Source organism: Selaginella moellendorffii, unplaced genomic scaffold, assembly GCF_000143415.4.
Source record: "Selaginella moellendorffii unplaced genomic scaffold, v1.0 SELMOscaffold_54, whole genome shotgun sequence".
Taxonomy (NCBI): Eukaryota; Viridiplantae; Streptophyta; class Lycopodiopsida; order Selaginellales; family Selaginellaceae; genus Selaginella; species Selaginella moellendorffii.
This window is the reverse complement of record NW_003314315.1, coordinates 2,343-25,069: the sequence shown is the minus strand read 5'-3', so window position 1 is coordinate 25,069 and position 22,727 is coordinate 2,343. Positions and strand designations below refer to the sequence as shown.

Below are 22,727 nucleotides of genomic sequence, written 5' to 3'. Positions count from 1 at the left end.
TGCTTCTCAACACATTGTCCAATATTCCAGATGGATAACTTTGGTAGCGCAAGAAGGAACGGGGTTACAAGAAGTGGTCATCCTTTGACCCCTCAGACTTTGGAGCCACCACCACGCTCCCTTGACCTTGGTAGAAGTCAATAATGTCATCGAGTGCTACCACCAGCTTGAAATCCCGAAACATACATGGTCAAGGATCTTGATTTTAGTCCTTTAAACGAACAAACGAGCCTCCCAGTACAAAGTTGACATCCACACATTCCTTAAAGGCCTCCTTAAAGGCATGGGCCTTGCCACGTCTGCCCCAATTCCAACGAAAACATAGGAAAGTGAGCACCTAAGGATTCATTGGCAGCACTAGTGCCTCCTATTAAAAAATGCATCGGTTGGCTTTGAGGATGGGAGATCTACTAGCGGAGCCAAGAGAGCTCTGCGTATAATAGTAGCATTTTATTTAAACTCTGGCGGCAGCCAAACCCATACATCCATATCCAGAGCCACAGAACATATCCAGTTTACAGGTTGCCAGTAGTGACTGTTTTGGGACACATCTTGGTGCAGCCAAAGCCATTCCGCGCGCAGCAGTAGTGCTCCACACCATCCTCGCACTTCCACAGGCAGCCGAATCCATTCTTGAGGCAGCAGGAGTACTTTTTCGATGTCTCACAGTTCTGCATGCACCCAAACCCATTCCTGAGGCAGCACTGGTACTCTTTTCCTTTCTCGCACTCCTGCATGCAGCCCCATCCGTTCTTGAGGCAACAGTAAGTTTCGCCCACAACGCTGCTTAGTGCTGCACACAAAAGAAATCATGGAAACAACAGTTTGAAGAGCTCAGCCAGGGTTGAATATATTTGCAGCACCTTCTTTTTCCAGGATAGTAGACACATATCGTGGATCATGTGTCGCATCCACCCCTCCCGCAAAGATCGTTTCTGTGGAACAACACTTTTCAGCATTACGCAAATGAAAATTTGCAATATACCTGCTTCATTGTCGACGCGAGTAGCATTGACAGCTGCGAGCACCAGGAATGGCAGCACAAGAACGATGCAGGTAACTGGAGCCAGGGCCATGACTATCTGAAAACAGCAGATCAGATAGAAGTGGCATTTCATGTGTCCAATTTAAAGAAACAGTATGCGGGGACCGGTAAGATACTAGGAATAAGTTAGGACCATCAGTGAGAGCGAGAGTTTCTTGTGGGCCTCCAAACACCTAAGGCATGATACACAACGAGATAGTCGGGACCACTTGAAAGTCCCTTTATTTGTGGCCAACTACCAGATAGAGACTAAATTGCCAATAGCATTTTCAAGGTTTGGTTTGTTCTCTTGATAAATATTTAGAGGTGAACAACACTCACTCCTAAACAGGGGTCAAGTTTCAACAAGCCTTTCTGTACAATCACGAGATCAAAACATCAGAACGTTCATCCTGCTCCTAGCAGCTCCATTGTTTTTATCATGTCAGTGTTCACGCGGGTTTAGCAATCATCTTTCTTCTAGCGAACTGACGTTGCCGCCACCAAAGGTCCCTTCTTGTCCTGCTTGAACTTCTTCAGCTTCCTGTTCGATGACCCCGCCACAGACCGAGAAATAGTACTGAGCTTTTGGGTTGGTAGCCCAATGAGTCTAGTGCTGTTCTCGCTTACCATGGTAGCCTTGTCTGACGTAGAAGCCTTGCTTTCGAACTCTCGATCTGGATGACAGATGCCACCTTTGATCTGTTAGTGTGGAAAGCAGAGAAAGAAGCCAAGTTAAGTTCAGCCACTCCTGAATCTCATCCCTCAATCCGGACGAGTAGTAGACGCACTTACTGAATTCGGGTATTGCCTCCGTCATCCTAGACAAGAGCTCCGTAGTCATTTTGTCCATCCTTGTATACCCTCCATCGCGCTCATTTCTCTTCATCACTCAGGAGAATGCTTCTTTCAAGCAGTACGGCAGCGAAAGCTTGCAATGTTGGCCACCTCTTCTTTGATCACGCTGGAACCGCTACAGCCTCCACTGATAGAAGCTTCCCTTTTGTTTTGCAGCTTTCCAAGATCTGTGCTTGCGTTGTCTTGTTGTAACTCATTCGGTGGGACTTCCTCACTTTGTAGAGACGATGAACGTTTTCTATATCACCGCCCGCAGCATAGGCTCGGATCATCGTCTGCCACCATTCCAGATTCTTTGTCTGTACACTCTGAAACACCACCTCGGCGTCCTTCAGGCTGCCCAGCCGGATGAAGAGCTCGAGGAAGCGTCTGGCAGTCTCAAACTCGGTGGCCATCCCCAACGACGATAAGTGTGCATGCAGCGCTCGAGCGTCCTCCAGGCTCGAGCACGCATTCATCGCGTCTTGGCACATCTTTGGGTTTAGAGACGTTTGCTGTGCCGGGTCCGTATTGGGGAACAACTTGAGCACCTGTCCTCTCTTCTTATACCTTCTTCCAGGTCTCGGATCCAGCGCCAATGGTGGAAAGCAGTTGACGATGAACGGTTATGTGCCGGCAATGAGAGCCATTTGTGGAAGCTGATGGAAAGGTAATCACTCCTGTTTTGCCTGCGTTTTTCTTTTGTTTTCGAAGATTCTTGTTGTGTCCGATCTTGGTCGGCAGGTAAAGGATGCTGCTTTCTAACCTAAAATGCTGCTCAAGGTCATTAAACGGTTAACAAAACAGTAGGCGGTGTCAAGGTCAAGGGTCCGAAAGGAGGACAGGTTACAGAACAACTTGTTGATCTCAGCAGATTTACAACAAGGATGGTTTGACAATGTTAGAGGTATTTTTGTCCTTGTCTGAAATAGCTTCATTAGTTTAAACTAGCGGAATTACTAACAGTCAAACATGGAAAACCAAAAGCGATCCACTATTTCCTAAGAACCACAGAGAGAAAATGAGAATGAAAACGACGGGAAACTGGTGGCTATCCTAATTCATTATCCAATGTGGCAGTTGAAAAAGATGCCAACACTGTTGTGCTAATACAAGCACCAAACCGCTCCAGCTGCTGCATTTCCTCCTCTATCGGTCTTCCAGAAAGGACAGGCATATCCTTGTGAACTACAAGTATTCAGCGAGATGACATGGAAAAAAAGTGAGCTGAGCTGCATAGAAAAAGAGAGGTCATTGCTATTGCAATAGTTTGTTCCCAGCTGCCTGTCCACAATCATGTGAAGTGCCGCATAACATACTACTTGGCACTATCCAAAGAAAATATCATATTAACAAACCGAATTGATGAGAAGTAAGGCGTCGTTGTGTCAAGGAAAAACTAAGCATGTAGTGAAAACATTGCACAAATATAGATGGGCGTGGTGCAGCTGCACTATGTCCCCTAGGGATTCAATACAACTAGAAACTTGTGGCTAGGTGAACTATGCCACTTCCTACTCACTAGGAGTTATATTAGACTGTAGTTTGGCCATACATAGCTAAATTATATACTATAAACTGCAACAATCTGCACTCAGTTTTATTGACATGTTTCACTATTTGAATGGTGAATAATATGTTTGAATAGAAAAACAATGCAAGAATTAAACTATTAACACAAGTACTAATAGTTCTTTTTTCTTTCACCAAGGACTATTTTAAAGATTAACAATAATACAAATATATACTATGCTTTACCAGTATATGGACAGACTGGCCCCAACCACATGCATCTTTATAGAGTCTTGTTTGCAATAACTATTGTACTCTTTCAAACACATATACCCTTTTTCACGTAGATTGCTCCTCATGCTCCCTCCTTGCCTTCAACCAAAAAGAAAGAACTGTTATAAATACAAATCTATATTATAACACACTTACGGCAAGAGCATAAGAAATCATATGTATAAACTTATACTCCTTGAAGAGTCTTCTAGTGGATATGGAATTTCATCCATCTCATATCCTCTTAAGGATCAACATCACGCCTACTCCAGGCTTTAAGCAATACTCAATTAATTAATTGCTCAAGTTTAGCTTCAGCATCAAAATCTAGCAAGGAAACCCAATTATGCCTTTTAAACACCATTGAGTTCTGTACTGATTGTATTTACGTCTATTCAAGGGTATGTTGAAAACTTCACTGCAGTTTTTTTTTTCCTGCAAAATAATAATCAAACCTTGCCTTTTCTCAAGAGGATCTTCAATGGTCTACATTTCCTAAACAAGTGAAGATGTATCAAAAAACATATAAATTACCTTGTTAGAGTTTAGATTGTCCTCTTGCTCATAAAGTAATTATTCTCCTTGTAATTTTGTTAGTCATAGACAAAAGTAAGCTTATAGTGTCTTACCTCTACTTCATCCTTTACTTCATTGGTTTGAATATCCTAGAATAAAACCAATGACATTAATATAGTTGTGCAATGCTAAAAAGTCGGGCCTGGCCGATGGTGTGACTGCCAGACAGCGCTACAAGATCTAAAGGATTGGTTGTCAATGGTGTAAGTTAGGTGAGGACATGTGGTATTTAGGAATACAGGTGAGAGTCAACTTCAACATAGCAACCCAAGATGGCACACTTCTAAGGAGAATCAAGACCATGATCCACAAAGGGACTCCATGAAAGCTTGGGCTTGTGGCTTGGGTGGTGCTGATGAAGAACATCATCTTCCTATTCATCTGGTACCATCTTTTAATATGGCCAATGTTGGAGACAACAATCAAAAAGATGTGCACCATGGTAAGAAATTATGTATAGAAAAGGGCATTGGTTACAACGAAGTCAATAGCAAAGGTGGTGTGGTGATCTACTACCTACCCTCAAGTATTAGGAGACTTAATGAAGTACAACAAATTTAATTATGTATTCAAGCATTTTATTGACAGTCAAGATTACGACCTTGACATTCAAGGTTACAACTCAAGAAAAAGTGGCAATTGCCACTATGTATGAGTAGTTAAAGAGAAGAGTTAACATTTGACCCCTATCCTTATCTTTATTATATTTTAACCTATCGCAAATGCATATCCATTTACTTAAGACTTAAAGTATTCTAGTAATGTTAAGTTTATCTTTATTCGCATGAGCCTTCTTGGAAATTGAAGGTCTCAAGTTAGTTTCTAATTGATTCATGTGTTTAGTAGCTTGTTCCAAGGCAAAAATTACGATACAAACACAAGATCAACAACATCAAAAGTCCTCTATTTTTTTGCAACTATAGTAGCAGACTGGTGCAGCTAGTCACAATCACAAGCCAAACTACACTAAAGAACTTCTCTGAGTCTGGATTGCTGTTGTTGTGCCGCAGCAGCAAGTGAGGCACAGCAAGCAAGGCTCTATGCTCCATGGGTGTGCTCCACAGGTAGTTACAAGTTCACCAGAATCGGCCATGCCTTGAGCTTCAGCTCTACACGCCACAGTATTAAAAAACAAGCTCTTTACATAAAACTCTTTCCTTGGGTAAAGCCAAAAAAAGAGAATAAAACAAGAGGGAAGACTTATCAGCAGTCCGTGCAACACTGCAATCGCAGAGGAGATTGAGAGCTGGAGGAGAGGCTTGTGTGGTTAGTTACAAGATGGCCACTAAAGGCTTGCATGGAATCTTGAGAATCTTTTTAGAAAGGCGGCATTTTATATGAAGCAAGGAGGAAAGCTTTTTGGAAGTCGTTTATCTAATTTTTGCATCAAGAGTTTCGATCCGGAGGCAATCAAGAGTCCCTGGTTGGACATGTTTAGATGCATGGGCGAAGTTTACGCAATGCTTGTAGTGCGCGAAGCTTGAGATTTGCAGCAACGAGCCGGACAAGATCTTGGAGCGAGCGTGAAGATCATAAGCACATGTGAAAAACACGTGCTGAAAAACAATGGTTTGGCTGCTTAGAGGCTTTCAACTTTGTTGCACAGCTAGAGAAGGAGATGCTCTTAGAGCTCGGGATTGCCAAATTTGACAAATATATGCCTCTCTTGTCATTGATCATGCTTGCCTCATCAACAGAGCTTCTCCAGCTCATGCTCCAGAGGATACATCTGCAAGTACAGTAGATGCCGCGTTGGTGGAAATGCAATAATATCACATTCTCCTCCAACAACAGCAGACACAGCAAGCAGAGATTTAGAGTTGAGACACCTTAGGACGTATGCTGCTGATTGTCCTCCATGCCATCGTCTCTTTTGCAATCACTGCAAATCGAGTACGCAGGACGAATTGTGCTGTTGGAAGTTACACCCTGAGCAACGCCTGCAGCCTTAGTAAGTCCTGCAGCACCCTTTGGTGGACAACTCCTCGTTTGCAGCTGAGTCGAGCTATCGTCAGACTTTTCAGCAACGCGCGATCAAAGCCCCGCCACCTTTGGACAAAGGAAAGAAAGTTTTGCTGGCATCCATGCGGTCGGTCGCCCCAAATACTCGAGGTCAAGCAAAGAAGCCTGTGCCTTCACACGTTGGTTTAGGTCCAGATCCCCCCTAGTGAGCTCAGTGCCTCCTTTACCAGGAGCAGCAGTGGGAATGCACCACGAGATTTCCCTTCTAGCAGCGGAATCTCGCATACTCAAGTTCCTCAACATGTCACACACAAGCTCCATGATGTACATTTGGATGTTTCTCGCAGGGATTTGTTGATCATGGTCATCGGTGATTCTCCACCTTAGCCTTCACCTCAGACACAGGTCATGAAGGTCGTCCAAGTGATAAAAGAGTACAGGCTCCGCCACCCGCGTCATTGATGCCCAACCCCGGCCATGGCCCAAGCGCCGCCGCCGCTGGAGCACATTGGATCAGGGACCAAGGCTTGGCAGCTAAGTAATGCCAGAGAACTGGTCGTTGTGTTACTCGGCGATCTCCTCGAGCGCGGAATCTCCATTTCCCAACGAAAGACCTAGAAAACCCTAAAAACAGCATGGAAAAGGATACGGGATGGGTTTAGGGTTCTTGGGACAATGCGGCTCGGCCGGCTCGATGGGCCAAAGACGAGGGAGATCGTCGCCAAGGCGCTGATGCGCAGCAAGCTTAGGAACACGCGGCGCGACGCAGAGGAGCCCTACACTCCGCCGCCGCCGCGGCCGCGCGATTCCCTGCTGCTTGTCGCCACAGTCGCCAAGCCAGCATCGGTAGATTACGATCCGGCCGAGGCGACGGGGATCGTCGGCAAGGATGTGGAGCTCCTGGAATGCCAGGGCTGCGAGGCGACGACGGCGACCCTAGAAGGTATGCTCCGGCACTGTATCAGCTTCAAGGCGGCACCGGATCTTCGCAGGGTTCACAATCACATAGTCATGACCGAGCGCTGCAATCGATCGCTGGGTACGATGCTCATCACGGCGTATGGAAAATGCGGCCTCCCCGACGCGGCGGTATCGGTCTTTCGGGGCTTGCGGCGGCAGAACGAGCAGGGCTGGACGGCGGCGATCGTCGCCATGGCCGAGAATGGACGGCATCGCGACGCTTTCAATCTCTTCCGGGACATGATACTGGATGGCTCGCCGCCACTGCCCGTGACTTACACGGAGGTTCTCAAGGCCTGTGGGGAGATGGGCGGTCTCAAGGAGGCCAAGCTCGTCCACTTTTGCCTCGCGACCTCGCGGTGGCGCTCGCATTTGCCCGTCGTCAATCAGCTCATCGATACGTATGACAAGGTTGGAGCGATCGAGGAGGCCAGCAAAGCTTTAGGATCTGTCATCGTTGACGCTGGATCCGAGACCTGGAAGAAGGTGTGGGGGGCGTATAAGAAGAGAGGACAGTCGAGGGAGGTGCTCAAGCTGTTCCTCAACATGGACCCGGCACAGCAAACGTCTCTAAACGCGAAGATGTGCCAAGAGGCGATGAATGCGTGCTCGAGCCTGGAGGATGCTCGAGCGCTGCACGCACACTTATCGTCGTTGGGGATGGCCACCGAGTTTGAGACTGCCAGGCGCTTCCTCGAGCTCTTCATCCGGCTGGGCAGCCTGAAGGACGCCGAGGTGGTGTTTCAGAGCGTAAAGACAAAGAATCTGGAATGGTGGCAGACGATGATCCGAGCCTATGCCGCGGGCGGTGATATAGAAAACGTTCGTCGTCTCTACAGAGTGATGAAGTCCCACCGAATGAGTTACAACAAGAAAACGCAAGCACAGATCTTGGAAAGCTGCAAAACCAAAGGGAAGCTTCTATCAGTGGAGGCTGTAGCGGTTCCAGCGTGATCAAAGTAGAGGTGGCCGACATGGCTAGTGGTATTGCAAGCTTTCGTTGCCGTACTGCTTGAAAGAGTGCATTCTCCTTAGTGATGAAGAAGAGAAGTGAGCGCGATGGAGGGCATACAAGGATGGATTAAATGACTACGGAGCTCTTGTCTAGGATGACGGAGGCAATACCCGAATTCAGTAAGCGCATCTACTACCGGTCCGGATTGAGGGATGAGATTCAGGACTGGCTGGATCTGGATAACGGACGCTCGGGGGGAGAACGAAGCCAAGTCAAGTTCTGAGTTCGAAAGGAAGGCTTCAAGGCTACCATGGTAAGCCAGAACAGCACTAAACTCATTGGGCTACCAACCCAAAAGTTCAGTACTATTTCTCGTTCTGTGATGTGGTCATCGAACAGAAAGTTCAAGCAGGACAAGAAGGGGGCAGCGATGTCAGTTGCTGAACCCGCGTGAACACGGACATGAGAAAAACAATGGCGTAGCCCAGGAGCAGGATGAACGTTCTGATGTTTTGACTCGTGATTGTACAGAAGGGCTTGTTGAAACTAGGAGCGACTGTTGTTTCGCACTTTTAAACATTTATCAAGAGAACAAACCAAACCTTGAAAACTGTTGGCAATTTAGTCTCTATCTGGTATGTCATATCACTTGGGCACAAATAAAGGGATCATACAAACTTCGAAAGTGGTCCCGACTTCTCGTTGTCTATCATGCCTTATGTGTTTGGAGGCCCACAAGAACCTCTCGCTCTCACTGATGGTCCTAACTTATTCCTAGTATCATACTGGTCCCCTGGGGACCAGTAAGATACTGTGAGGTCTTAGGTTTCTTTAAATAGGACACATGAAATGCCACTTCTATCAGATCCTGCTTCTGCTGTTTCTTGTTAGTGTGCTTCTTCAGATAGTCATGGCCCTGCGTCCAGTTTCCTGCATCGTTCTTGTGCTGCCATTGCTGGTGCTCGCAACTGTCAATGCTACTCGTGTGGGCAATGAAGCAGGTATATTGCAAATTTTCATTTGCGTAATGCTGAAAAGTGTTGTTCCACAGACACGATCTTTGCGGGAGGGGTGGATGCGACGCATGATCCACGATATGTGTCTACTATCCTGGAAAACAAAGGTGCTGCAAATATATTCACCCCGGCTGAGCTCTTCAAACTGTTGTTTCCATCATTTCTTTTGTGTGCAGCACTAAGCAGCGTTGTTGGCGAAACTTACTGTTGCCTCAGGAACGGATGGGGCTGCATGCAGGAGTGCGACAAAGGCAAAAATTACCAGTGCTGCCTTAAGAATGGGTTTGGGTGCATGCAGAACTGTGAGACATCGAAAAAGTACTCCTGCTGTCTCAAGAATGGATTTGGCTGCCTGTGGAAGTGCGAGGATGGTGTGGAGCACTACTGCTGCGAGCGGAATGGCTTTGGCTGCACCAAGATGTGTCCCAAGACAGTCACTACTGGCAACCTGTAAACTGGATATGTACTGTGGCTCTGGATATGGATGTATGGGTTTGGTTGCCGCCCGAGTTTAAATAAAATGCTACTATTATACGCGGAGCCGCTAGTAGATCTCCCCTCCTCAAAGCTAACTGATGCATTTTTTAATTGGAGGCACTAATCCTTAGGTGCTCACTTTCCTGCTAAGACAATACTTTATACCAACTTTGTGGTTGACCATCTGAATCCCACTGGGAGGCCTGTGTCGAGGAGGCAACTGCGTTTGTTCGTTTAAAGGAAATCAAGAATCCTTGATCATGTAGGGTTTCGGGATTTCAAGCGGGTGGTGGCACTCGATGACATTACTGCCTTCTAAGAGAGCGTGGTGGTGGCTCCAAAGTTCGAGGGGTCAAAGGATGACCAGTTCTTGGCAGATGTATCCTCATTCCTTCTTGCGCTGTCAAAGTGCGTGGATTTTACCAAAGTTATCCTGGACAATGTGTTGAGAAGCAAGGCAAAATTGTACGTCCCAGATCCATTCGGGCTGTGTTTACTATGGTTACTTATGTAATGTGGTTTAGTAGGATAGGAAGAGTGCAAGTGCCATCCAAGAAGTACTTGTGCTTCCTGAAGAATGGATTCGGCAGTGCAAGGACTTTGAATAACTAAAGCACTATTTGGCCTATTTTTCTTAAGTTGGAGGCACTAGTGATGTGAGCGATGCTCGCTTTCCTTAAGGATATCCTATGTCTGTGCCATAATTCTCTACCTCGAAAGTACACTTAGCTCAGAAAGGTGAAATCATTTAATTAGATTAGCTAAACTGCTGGGTAACCTCATGTTATTGTGATACTCGGTCTTCAATCTATTCTCAGGCTTTATGACTACCATGTTATTGTCTTGCTTGCTCACAACACTTTGTGCTTTTCCTGCAGAGGATTCTAGAGTGGTGATACTATTGGATCTGTCTGATCACGTCCTAGTACGTGTCAATTCTTCGTGTGAAGTGTCTGGCAGCATTTGCCACGACTGAGCCGACGAGGAACTCTCGCTGTCTAGGAGACCATCACCAGTGACCACATATGTGTAGAGATTTTCTTTGTAAAAACAAAAGAGTTTGAAATTTTTGTGTTTTTAAGGGATTTAAAGTCTCATACTGTAATTAGAGAGTTTCCCAACAATCTTATTCACTTATTAAATTTTTCAACTGAACTTATAATATTGAATGCATTTCAATACAAAATTAAGCAAACTATTTAACTATTGATATTTTTATAACAAATGGGTAACTGTTTCTGAAATATATCAAAGATTTTTGTAAATTAATAATTTATTTTTATTTTTTATCTAAATGTAATATAAATATATCTTGGACGTGTTTCTTGGTATAACTCATGTAACAATTTACTTTTATAATATAATTTTATAATAATAATATTATATAACAACAACAATATGCAAAGCATTTTTATTTTTGTATATATAGCAACACATGTTGCATCCCTTTAAAACAATTTGGGTTTTTATTTTTAAATTAAGTTATAATTATAATTTTTTACATGAGAGGTGATATATTACTTTTGCATCTTTTACATATATGATTATTTATTGTTTAAATAATTGTTTTTATTGGTATTCTGTATTTGAGCTTTACAAATAAAGTTGTGGATGGCCATGCATGGTTGTTTCCTTTTTTAAACTAAGGCTTATTTTTTTTAGTGAAACTCAAGAAAATAAACATTTAAAGCCAATTTTAAACTATATATTGCTTAATTAAAATGTTATAATCTTCACAATATTTTTTATAAATTTTTATATTATTAAATTATAGTATAAATTATATAAAAAATTACAATTTTTTAAAGAATTGTGATTGAAATTACATCATAATGTATATATTAATCTTACAGAAATTTCTTAAACAAAAATTATCAAGAGTATGAGACTGTTTGGAATGCCAGAATGGGATGCTGTGCTTATTCCAAGATCTGTTTGTGAGAATGTGGTGAGAAGTGACATTTAGGATCCAGATAGAATTCTTAATGCTCTCTCTCTCTCTCTCTAGATTTGGCCTTCTGAATAGATATCGCAATGGTGAACTCATTGATCTCAACGAGCTATGCTTGTTGCTATCCAAGAAGACACAAACGTTTCAGGAGCCAATTACTAGTGATAACTGTCTCATGGTGATTGACAAGCCCACGGTATGGAAGAAACGTGAACAGAAAAAAGTGTTGGATCAATTGTCTCTGCGTTTCCAGTTGTTTTGTGCAGTTTCCTTTTTATGATGGCTTCGAGGTTCCACCGTAGGCAAAAGTATCACAGCCGATTCTTACTAACTAACTTCCATTCCAATCAATGCTCTAGAAAGATGACCCGTTAAGCATCTGGGTTGAACGATCTAGTGTCACCAAGTTTCATGCTTCTCAAGTGGCTTTCCAGCTTCAACTTGATCTCTGCCCATTGATTGGCAGCCATTGTTTAGATTGGCTGTAAGAATGGACTGCAAGAAGCCAGCCGTGGACACCATCCTGTTGCATTTCCCGTCAATGTCCTGCTTACCAATCCTGTTCCTTCCGACTTTGACTATAAGAATGTCGGAAGCCCTACGAAGACTGTAAAGATGACACAAACGAACGAGTAGATCTAAACCCCTACAACGATCAGCTGCAAAAAAAACATTTTAGAAGCCAAGCAGAGAGTCAGAGTAACGAAAGAAACTCACCAAACAGATTGCCAGGCAGGATCGCAGAGGATATCGTGCGCGGATGGACGCTGGTGGCGTCTTGCTGTCACCTTGGACGCAATTGATGGGTGTTGGTACGCCCAGTCGGCTGGTAAGACGTCAATCACACCGATTCACCAAAATAAGCAAGGACGTTGCACAAACTGCAGTCAAACCTGCCGGGGGACACCTCCAATGAAGTTCGAAGAGTATAACGCCAAGCGCGAGCATGTCAGTGTAGGTCGAGTTGCTCCGGTGCTCTCCTTATTTTTAGCAGTAAGCCAACAAATGAAGATGAAATAGATGTTTTAACTTTCATTAGCCTACCAAGAAGCTTGATGAGTCCGTCATCGTTGTGTGATATATCCCGATGATCACCAACGTTGTCGTGTACATGCCACAACTTGAAGAAGCTGCCTAAACGCATCTGACTCACCGCCGAGGAGCACCAACTGGAGCAAGCCAAAACTCCATGACAATGTAGACTTTGGACTTGCCCATTTCCTCCTTCCATATGTCAAAGTATATGTTGGGATGTTTACAGCACTAGAGCATATCTCCCTCCTTGAAGACGAGGGCAATATCCTGGTCCCTGGACTTCGTTGCCGTGCAAACTTTGATGACATACATGTCGTCCTTCCTACGGCACTTGTATATTTTGCCGGACCGACACAAGCGAGCACTTTGTAGCTGCAGCCTGGACAAGAGACAAGAGGCAACTCAGACGCTCAAAGCGGCCAAAGAAAGAAATATTGTATCCGCAGGAGTCTTCCGATCGATTCCACGATCCCATTCCCGACAAAACGGCCACGTCAGATGGAGTTTAGGGTTTAAGGAATGCATATAAAGCTGATATGTGGACGAGTCATTTTAAGGGTATCATGAAGAAGAGACTGATTCTAGATTTAGATAATACATTGGTATACGCTCATAAGGATCTGTTCTCTTCTGTAGATTTCAGCATGGAATTGGACACTCCACATCATGAAGAGACCAGGCGTAGGTGAATTTCTGGGAAAGGATTCAAAAGTATACGATATCGTGGTGTTTAATGCTGCAGAGGAGAAGTATGTCAATGGTTGACCATCTGGATCCTACTGGAAGGCTTGTGCCGAGGAGGCTACATGGTGGCAATTGCATTGTTCTAAAGGACGGGACGAAAGTCAAGAATCTTGACCATGTCGGGTTTCGGGATTTCAAGCGGGTGGTGGCACTAGATGACCTTATTGACTTCTACCAAGGTCATCAAGAGAGCGTGGTGGTGGCTCCAAAGTTTGAGGGGTCAAAGGATGACCACTTCTTGGCAGATGTATTGCGCTGTCAAAAGTTTTACCAAAGTTACCCATCGCTGAAATATTGGACAATGTGTGGAGAAGCAAGGCAAATTGTATGTCCTAGATGCATTCGATGGTGAATGGGTTGTTTTTAACTGATTATTGTATTTTGCAATAAATGTTATAATATTTCTGCCAAAAGTGTAGTTTATGGAAATGAATCTTAGTGAACTTTTCTACATATCTCGTGTAAAACAAAATTGTAAGCTCTTTTGCTTCAAAAGTGTATCATCCTAGTAATGAGCTCACAAACTTTTGCTTGACCGAGCCCAAAGTGATGAAAGAGATTGGAAAAAAAGAGCTACCTCAGTGGTACTTGATACACTAGGCAAACATGAAGGCGAAGAAGACTGGGAAGCCGACCAAGACACCCGCGACAGCACCCAAACGTCATGTCGTAGCCAAAGTAACTCTCCACAAACGCCTTGACAGTCGTGCATCATGCGTTGGGTGTAGTGAGGCGCACAAGATCATTTGCATACTGGGATGCGATCCAGCCATACAAATCCAATAGTGATCCACATACTCAGCAAGAAAAGCACAAAGTGGAATGGAATGTCCAAGAAAAAGCAAAAAGCTGTTAACAATGAAGATGAATAGGACGATGTTATTGTCCCAAATTCACAATAGGATCTTAGGATTGAATCACTGCCCTACAAGTATATTCACATGTGTTTTTGTTTGCAGCAGAGGAACTGCGGTATGCTGGTATTGAAATTAAGCTGGTCACTTGAGCGTTTATAATGGTTTTTAGCCGATCAAAACATATTTGAATTTTAAATAAGAAATTTTTTTGAATATGGATTTTCTTTATATTTTTCTTTATATGTAAAATATCTAAGTATATTGGAAGATATTCTCTAATCAACAACTCACTTGCAGTCAGTGTTTATAAAGTTAATTCTCTTACTTATCACTACTAATGTAAAGTATTCATATTAAAAACAACTATGAAGTTTTTTATTTTGCCTCATATCTAGAACTGCAAGTGTATGAAGTAAAATTTGAAAAACTATATAAAACTGAGAAACTCTATATTCTGACAAAGCAATGTAAACCTTAAAAATAACTCTAAAATTAACATCATTAAGCCCTCCACACTCTTCCGTTATCTACAGGGCACAAAATCCAGCTTTTGGACGTGTTTTAAGATTGATGTTGATGGTTATACACCAAAAACAATGGCTAGCATATTAACATTAATATTCAATACTATTCAAATGCCTCAATCTAAGGAAGCACCTTCATTATTTGTTATTCTTCACATTCACGTATGCTAAGAAGTCAGTGGAATTTAACAATTGGTTTGGAAGAAACAAGAAACCTGGATCAATTCATCTCTCTCTCTCTCTCTCTCCATTTGACTCTTTCTTTCTATAATTTTGCAGACTCGTCAAAAAGATACTCGGCATTCCTGTAGGAAAACGTTTCCCTGTAAAAAGGTCAACAGGTCAAAGGTGCGAATATTCTCTCTACAAAAATCAACAATCCCGCCATTTTCTTCATCGCATCTCCCGAGAATTGGGATAGCTCTCCAGCTTCCACTCGATCTCTGCCCACTTGAGGTGAGATGCATGGACCCTACAAGAAGCCAGCCGTGGACACCACGCTGTTGCATCTCCCGTCAATGTGCTGTTTACCAATCCTGTTCCTTGAACCGAACCTGACTACAAGAATGTCGGAAGCCCTTGAGTTGTTCAGCAACCTTGATCGAGAACAACTCGGCCTGGCAGAAATGCAATGAACTGGCAACGAATTCATATTTCTGAATCGAAATCAGCATGCTGAAAAAGACCAAGACTACAAAGATGACAAAAAGGAGCAAGTAAATCTAAACAACTACAACGATCAGCTGCAAACAGACATGTTAGAAGCCAAGCAGAGAATCAGAGTAATGAAAGAAACTCACCAAACAGATTGCCAGGCAGGATCGCAGAGGATGTCGCGCGCGGATGGACGCTGGTCGCGTCTTGCTGCGACCAGCTCCAACACCTTGGGCGCAATTGATGGGTGTTGGTACGCCCAGTCTGCTGGTAAAACGCCATCCCGGACGTCAATCAATACCGACTCCCTTTCCTACACAGATTCACCAAACTAAGCAAGCACGTTGCACAAACTGCAGCCAAACCTGGTCCGGGGGACACCTCCAATGAAGTTCGAAGAGTATAACTCCAAGCGCAAGCATGTCAGTGTAGGTTGAGTTGCTCCGGCGCTGGGGAGAGTAGTAAACTGCTCTCCCCTTCTTGATATTTTCGGTCTCGAGCATGGACTCCTTATTTTTAGCTGTAAGCCAACAAATGAGAGATGGAAGAGATGTTTCATTTGCCTACCAAGACCGAAATCTCCCAGCTTGATGCGTCCATCGTCTGTGACGAAGATGTTGTGTGGTGCTATATCCCGATGAACACCCACGTTGTCGTGCACATGCGCCACAGCTTGAAGAAGCTGCCTAAACGCATCTGCAGGTGGTGACTCACCGCCGAGGAGCACCGACTGGAGCGAGCGGCCACAAAACTCCATGACAATGTACACTTTCGACTTGCCCGGCTCGCCTTCCTCCTTCCACATGTCGAAGTATTTGACTATGTTGGGGTGTTCGCAGCGCTGGAGCATCTCTCCCTCCTTGAAGACGAGCGCGACATCCTGGTCTCTGGACTTCGTTGCTGTGCGAACCTTGATGACTTTGATGGCGTAGATTTGTTCGTCCTCCTTGCTACGGCACTTGTATACTTTCCCGGACGCCCCCTGGCCAACACAAGCGAGCACTTCGTAGCTGCTGCAGAAGCGGCCTGGACAAGAGAGACAAGGGGCCACTCAGAAGCGAAAAGATGCCAAAGAGACAAATTATTGTATCCACCTGCTGCTGCAACTGGAGTCTCCCCTCCCTTTTGGATCGATTCCACGATCCCGGTCACAACATTCGCCGAGAGCATCTTGAATCTCTCCAAGCGTTGCGCCATTGCGAGGAATTGCCGAACATATTCTGCAAGTCATGAATCAAACCAGCAAAGAGTCGTGTCAGCCAACAAAAGGAATTCTTCGTACCAGCGTCAGGAGCAGCCTGCAACGCGGATGCATCATGATCAGTTTCTCCTGCTCCTGCTTCAACGAGGATCTTCGTCAGACAAGTGCAGATGTTTCAAGTTTTGACCAACCTGATCGAGCTCGGTTAATCGGATCCAGTGGGCGGGTCCTTTCGAGCATGACGTCGGATCGCTTCTGAGTGTGTAGTTTCTTCGGACCAGCAGCTCTCTTCCTCTCCATGGTGGACTCTGGTCAGTGTTAACATTGTGAGTCGTTGCTGAAAGCACAAAAGAGATTGAGGAGTCGTTACTGCACTTATCCAACGGCTGGAGCCTAGAATGCGCACATCAGCTGTCCGTCAATGGATTCACAACAAACTTGCTACAATTGCATGCTCACCTCCTTCCGCCTCGCCAACAGTAGGCCGCAAACCAGCAGCGCACTCACCTCTGCCCTTGCCAGACGATCACGGCAGCCCTAGATTTGGAATCTAAGCTGCATTGAGGATCGACGCGCTCCTCCGGCTCCCTTGGGCTTTGCCAATAGTAGGGTACAAGAATACAAAAGGCCACGTCGGATAGAGTTTAGGGCAGACGTGGCACCTTTGGTCACCTTTTGTGAATACGAGTCATTTTTTAGGGTATCATGAAGAAGACACTCATTCTCGATCTAGACAATACACTGGTATACGCTCATAAGGATCTCGTCTCTTCTGTAGATTTCAGCATGGAATTCGACGATGATGCACCACTCCACATGATGAAGAGACCAGGAGTAGATGAATTTCTGGGGAAGGTTTCAAAAGTGTACGATATCGTGGTGTTTAGTGCCGCCCAGGAGAAGTATGTCAACCTTGTGGTTGACCATCTGGATCCTACTGGGGGGCTTGTGTCGAGGAGGCTACATGGTGGCAATTGCGTTGTTCTAAAGGACGGGACGAAAGTCAAGAATCTTGACCATGTAGGGTTTCGGGATTTCAAGCGGGTGGTGGCACTGGATGACATTATTGACTTCTACCAAGGTCATCAAGAGAGCGTGGTGGTGGCTCCAAAGTTTGAGGGGTCAAAGGATGACCACTTCTTGGCAGATGTAACCCCATTCCTTCTTGCGCTGTCAAAGTGTGTGGATTTTACCAAAGTTACCCATCGCTGGAATATTGGACAATGTGTGGAGAAGCAAGGCAAATTGTACGTCCTAGATTCATTCGATGATGAATGGGTTGTTTTTAACTGATTATTGTATTTTGTAATAAATGTTATAATTTTTCTGCCAAAGTGTAGTTTATGCAAATGAATCTTAGTGAACTTTTGAGCTCAGGATTTCCTACATGTCTCATGTAAAACAAAATGGCAAAACAAGAAAAACAGCACACCAAATTTTCAAGCTCTTTTGCCAAGGAAATCTCCTTTACATTGAGAGCCCACAGCTTTGCAACACCCCATGAACACCAATAGGAGCACGTGCCCACCTCAAACAACAAGCTAGACTTCAAAAAGGACATCACTGATCCAACATTTGATGCCGGAGGATAAGATGCTTAGAAGACTGATTGCTTCTGAGTTCTTTTATGTCTGTTGTTTAGTGCCTACAAAAATGTGATGATCCATATGAAGCTCTTCACAGGATCATGGAGAGAGAGAGAGAGAGAGAGAGAGAGAGAGAGAGAGAGAGAGAGAGAGAGAGAGAGAGAGAAAGAGAGAGAGAGTGTCTTTGCCATGACATCCAGCGAAGTAGCAAGAGGAGTGATCGCAGTGCCTCCTGCAGGCATCGATAGAGCTCGATCGCAGCGGGGAGCCCGCCCTGATCGGGATTTCTGGTGCAAGCAGCCAGCATCGCGCTCCAGGCGACTATCGTCTTGCGCGGCATGTCATCAAAGACCTTCCGCGCGTCTGCCAGGCTGCCGCATTTCCCATACATGGTTAAGAGGGCGCAGCACACGACTGGATTGCTCGCGATCGCGGGTGGCGCGGCGACGATCTGGGCGTGGATCCGGATGCCCGACTGGAGATCGGGGCAATTGGCGCAGGCGGCGAGCGCGGCGACGAACGAGATGTGGGTGGGGCGGACGACTGAATCGCTGGCGAGGGCGAGGAAGAGATGAATCGCTTGCGCGCTCTGGCCGTTTGCGCAGAGCGTCGAGATCATGATGTTACAGGAGAAGGCGTTCTTGTGGACGAGATCGTGGAAGACGGACCATGCGTCCGGGAGGCTGGAGCACTTGCCATACATGAGGATGAGGAGATTGCTGAACAAGGGGTGGTGGCGTAGGTCGAGGGTGGCGGCCAGGCGGCGGTGCAAGAGCTTCCCTCGCGGGAGGGACTTGGAATCACCACATTGGTGCAGAAGAGTCGCGATTTGGCGTGGAGCCAGCTCCGGGATGCCGGCATCGGCGCGGACTGGAACACTGCGATTGCCGCAAATGCCCATAATGGGCAGTTTAGAGCGGCGATTGTGCTGCTTTGGAAGTTGGATCTGGAAGGGATCGGACCTGATATGGTGACGCTGACTGAGATCCTGGCAGCGTGTTCTTGGAAGCAGGATAAAGCACAGGGTATAAAGATCACGAGAGTACTTGCTCGTGTGGCTGGGAGCGTAATGTTGTCGCTGGAACCTCTATCGTCAACATGTATGGAAAGTGTGGCAGAATCAAGGAAGCATCAAGGAAGGAAGCAAGAATCTAAAATTATTTTTTGTTTATCATGGCCTTTATAAAAAAAATTAAAATATTTTTCTTTTCATAATTTATATACCTTTATTTATATGTTGTTACATTTTATGCCAAGTTTCATATCATCAAATAGATAATGGCTGAAGAACTAGTTTATAACTTGCACATAAAGATAGAAAATTATTTACTGGACAATAATATTTATATTCAAAAGTTAATTCAAATTTGTAAAACAACTAACCAGAATTATCTTGATTCTTTATTTATTTAAAAACTTCCAAATTCATTTTGTTTATATCTTGGCTTACTATTAATTGAAATATAGAAATGTGAGGTCAAGTGTATAGCTACAATAATGTATACTAATATTAGCATAGTGGGATTTTGGTAGCCATCAGATTAGTTTCAATATAAACTAGAGTTTTTGGGATAATTGATATGCATATTTTATGTATTCTCTTTCTATATTCCATGCACTCACATTATTTTATATTCCATGTAGTTTCCATTTGAACCACTTGCTTTTGTATATAAACTAGAGTTTTTGGGATAATTGATATACACATTTTATGTATTCTCTATCCATATTCCATGCACTCACATTATTTTATATTCCATGCACTCACATTGGTGGTGGTGAGGGGCATGTTTGATTATTCTTGAAAAGTGCTTAGATTTGGGATTTTGGTTTAGATTTAGCTTTTGCATTGTCTAAATTTAGCTTTTTCCATTTCTTTCTTTTATTCTTTCCTTTTGGGATTTTGGTTTAGATTTAGCTTTTGCATTATCTATATCTCCATTTCCTTCTAATTTTTTTTTATTTCATTTCTTTTGCTCTTTCTTTTCCATTCATCTTTATGGTAGAGCAATAATCTCCTCCTCCTTTGACTTTGGAGTAGCATTTTGTACAATTGCTTGATGCTATGTGATTGCAGTTGAACAACCAAACTCAGTTGATGGCAGTATTCACAACACATGGTACAACTCTTATTGCTCTTGGTGCTAATCCTCATGTTCAACTAGAGTTCTTTTATGGGAATCTTTAGGGACAATGTGTATTATTGGTTCAATCACTTCATAGTGATTGCCATATATCATTCTTGGGATGATACTTGATGTTTATGTGAGTTTCCCACGTGTTTCCAAGGGATGGCGCTGTAGTGGTATAATGGTTTGAATATAGCTATTCATGGGGATTAGAGTATTCTTTGAGACGTCTTCAAACACACATTTGGATATGTCAACAATTGTGATGATACTTTCTAACAATTGCATCGTCTTTGTTAAGGACCATCTAAATTGGTGATGCAATTTAGCATTTGTTTTCATAGCCTTTTGCTTCATGCGGAGCTAAATATGTTGGAGCGGATCAAACTAGGAATGTTGTGGCCAATACTTCGTCAAAGTTTTGTAGGACTTGTGCATGCACTTGCTCCAACAACCTCTAACAATGCTTTTTGTTTGGCACAACATTATGAGACATTGCTTTTTCCACTTCTCGCTACACATATTTTAGCTCCACTTTCTGTGGGAGATGGTTTTGTTTCAATGGAGGTTGATGTTACTGCTGCTCAGGTTTAAGGACAAGGGTGAGGATGTGGTTATAGTTGTGATATTTGCTACTGAGCATGTAATGAAGTTGGTCACACTTATCAGTATTGTTAGTGTTTTCCGGATTGGTAGCTTCCATTTCTTGGGTGGAGACCTTGGCATCAACAATGTCCTGTTGGTATTGTTGCAGTGAAAGGTCTAAACATCGAGATGCATCCAGCACATGAGGAGTCATGCGAGTAATGGAGGGACCTTGCACGAATAAGTCAATGACCCCTTCATCTTTCTTTTAGAAGTATCATCAAAAGGTTCATTCGGCATCAGTTCATCAAGTGTTTGTTTTCCAAGCTTGTTTTTATAACAAAAGGTCTTTTATTATTCTCTTTGTATCGATTCATACATGTTCAAGTTTATCTTCTATTGCTTGACTTGTTACCATATATTACCACCTACATTTGCGTCATGCGGCAGAGTCAGTTTTCATTCTTTATGGCAACGACCATACATATGCATATGCACGGGATGAAGTGAACCTAATTGTGTATATAGGTGATCTTGAACTTGGACTGCAGTCATTGCCAGTGGTGCCAAGTTAAACTTTTGACCTCATCCTTAGTATAGGCGCAATCATGCTAAATGTGACTTTGAGGCTTCTTCCCCTTGTCTCATACTTCCTTATATTTTATCCATTCTTTTCACTTCGAAACATGTTTGTCCCTTTGCTTCTACTTCTACTTTCATTACTTTTGTCTCCCCATTATTTCCTTTTATGTTTCCGTTTTGTTCTGCTTTTTACTTTTTCAATCTCTTAGTTGACAAGCTCATGAAGGAGTATGCCAATCTCTTTGAGTTTCACCTATCGTCTGGGGCCAAGATTGCTATATGTCATCTGATTCCAACCAGGGATCCTCATCCCATCAAAGTTTCTGTTCATCATCAATCACCCAAAGAGATCAAGATTTTACATGCAAACATCAAGGAGATGTTGGAAAAGGGTGTTATTTAAAAGTCACGGAGTCCTTAGGCATATGAACCTCATCTTGTGACGAAGCCTAATGCGAGTATTCATTTCTATATCGATTATCATTCGTTAAACAAAATGATGATCTTAGATGTGTATCCTCTTACTCACCTGTTGATTTCTTAGATCATCTAAAAAGAAGTTGTTAGTTCACTAAGTTAGATCTTGCTTCTGGGTACTCGCAAATACTAATGGGCGAAGAAGATATTCCTAAGAATACTTTTTATACACCATTTAGTTTGTATGAGGTTTTGGTGATTCTGTTTGGTTTGAACAATGCTTTAGCATTTTTCCAACAAATGATGGATGGGGTTCTTTGTGATATGCTAAAGGTAATTACTAACTTCATTAGTGTTGTTTTGATCCACTCGAAGGGGATGTGGGAGGAATATATGTTTGTAAAGTGTTAAATCAATTATGGGAAGTTGGTTTAAAGTTGAAGTGGTCGAAGTGTGTATTTGACTCTAATGACACGACTTATCTTGAGTACCATATTTTTCGTGAGGGTTTGCAAGTTAATCTTGACAAGCTTGTGGCTATTTTAATGTTCCCTACTCCAAAGTGTGTAAATGATATGTAGTGCTTCCTGGGTAAAGTGTAGTATCTCAGTTATTTTGGGGATCATCTTTTTTATCACATTGCACTGTTGCAAGTGCTGTCAAAGTCATCAACATCATCTTTCATCTAGTCTGTGGATTGTGAGTAGGCATTCATGGATTTCAAAAAGCTATTGACGACTCTTTTGGTTTTGGTGTATCCTAACTACACTCAACCTTTCATTTTGCACATAAATGCTTCTGATATTGGTCTTGGAGGTGTATTGATGCAAAAGAGCTTGAGTGTGTCTAGTTAGCGCCATCCCATTGCAT

The 22,727-nt window shown here is 43.6% G+C and overlaps 4 protein-coding genes across 8 annotated transcripts; 2 read left to right on the top strand and 2 right to left on the bottom strand.

Annotated features, from left to right (window-relative positions):
* Nucleotides 1-437: 437 nt before the first annotated feature.
* LOC9661021 lies at nt 438-1,081 on the bottom strand. Its single transcript, XM_002982405.2, has 3 exons — nt 986-1,081; nt 864-935; nt 438-793 (listed from the first exon to the last, which is right to left on the bottom strand). The coding sequence occupies exons 1-3, from the start codon at nt 1,074-1,076 to the stop codon at nt 516-518; spliced, it is 441 nt and encodes a 146-aa protein (XP_002982451.1). The 5' UTR covers nt 1,077-1,081; the 3' UTR covers nt 438-515.
* A 5,765-nt stretch (nt 1,082-6,846) lies between these two features.
* On the top strand, nt 6,847-8,709 carry LOC9661462 (pentatricopeptide repeat-containing protein At2g34400). Its single transcript, XM_002982559.2, has 2 exons — nt 6,847-8,412; nt 8,499-8,709. Exon 1 carries the CDS (start codon nt 6,860-6,862, stop codon nt 8,096-8,098), a length of 1,239 nt encoding a protein of 412 aa, XP_002982605.1. The 5' UTR covers nt 6,847-6,859; the 3' UTR covers nt 8,099-8,412; nt 8,499-8,709.
* An 83-nt stretch (nt 8,710-8,792) lies between these two features.
* LOC9661896 lies at nt 8,793-9,654 on the top strand. Its single transcript, XM_002982558.2, has 3 exons — nt 8,793-9,100; nt 9,151-9,222; nt 9,292-9,654. The coding sequence occupies exons 1-3, from the start codon at nt 8,944-8,946 to the stop codon at nt 9,567-9,569; spliced, it is 507 nt and encodes a 168-aa protein (XP_002982604.2). The 5' UTR covers nt 8,793-8,943; the 3' UTR covers nt 9,570-9,654.
* Nucleotides 9,655-15,335: 5,681 nt separating this feature from the next.
* On the bottom strand, nt 15,336-17,179 carry LOC112350819 (eukaryotic translation initiation factor 2-alpha kinase-like). 5 transcript variants are annotated; one of them, XM_024687708.1, is made up of 9 exons: nt 17,018-17,179; nt 16,929-16,951; nt 16,750-16,866; nt 16,640-16,696; nt 16,452-16,577; nt 15,925-16,383; nt 15,723-15,877; nt 15,504-15,670; nt 15,336-15,446 (listed from the first exon to the last, which is right to left on the bottom strand). In XM_024687708.1, the coding sequence occupies exons 3-9, from the start codon at nt 16,856-16,858 to the stop codon at nt 15,443-15,445; spliced, it is 1,077 nt and encodes a 358-aa protein (XP_024543476.1). In that variant the 5' UTR covers nt 16,859-16,866; nt 16,929-16,951; nt 17,018-17,179; the 3' UTR covers nt 15,336-15,442. The 5 variants fall into 5 exon arrangements, with proteins under 5 accessions (XP_024543476.1, XP_024543477.1, XP_024543475.1 ...); XM_024687709.1 differs by having other exon boundaries at nt 16,934-16,951; XM_024687707.1 differs by having other exon boundaries at nt 16,750-16,951.
* Between the last annotated feature and the right edge of the window lie 5,548 nt (nt 17,180-22,727).

Excerpts from the sequence above, each read along its gene's own strand:
- LOC9661021 (XM_002982405.2), bottom strand. The coding sequence starts at position 1,076 with ATGGCCCTGGCTCCAGTTACCTGCATCGTTCTTGTGCTGCCATTCCTG. Across the intron at positions 936-985 it reads TCGCGTCGACAATGAAGCAG|AAACGATCTTTGCGGGAGGG; the intron begins GTATATTGCAAA and ends GTTGTTCCACAG. Across the intron at positions 794-863 it reads TACTATCCTGGAAAAAGAAG|CACTAAGCAGCGTTGTGGGC; the intron begins GTGCTGCAAATA and ends TTTTGTGTGCAG.
- LOC9661896 (XM_002982558.2), top strand. The coding sequence starts at position 8,944 with ATGAAATGCCACTTCTATCAGATCCTGCTTCTGCTGTTTCTTGTTAGT. Across the intron at positions 9,101-9,150 it reads TCGTGTGGGCAATGAAGCAG|ACACGATCTTTGCGGGAGGG; the intron begins GTATATTGCAAA and ends GTTGTTCCACAG. Across the intron at positions 9,223-9,291 it reads TACTATCCTGGAAAACAAAG|CACTAAGCAGCGTTGTTGGC; the intron begins GTGCTGCAAATA and ends TTTTGTGTGCAG.
- LOC9661462 (XM_002982559.2), top strand. The coding sequence starts at position 6,860 with ATGCGGCTCGGCCGGCTCGATGGGCCAAAGACGAGGGAGATCGTCGCC.
- LOC112350819 (XM_024687707.1), bottom strand. The coding sequence starts at position 16,858 with ATGGAGAGGAAGAGAGCTGCTGGTCCGAAGAAACTACACACTCAGAAG. Across the intron at positions 16,697-16,749 it reads GATTAACCGAGCTCGATCAG|CAGGAGCAGGAGAAACTGAT; the intron begins GTTGGTCAAAAC and ends TCCTCGTTGAAG. Across the intron at positions 16,578-16,639 it reads GCAGGCTGCTCCTGACGCTG|AATATGTTCGGCAATTCCTC; the intron begins GTACGAAGAATT and ends CATGACTTGCAG.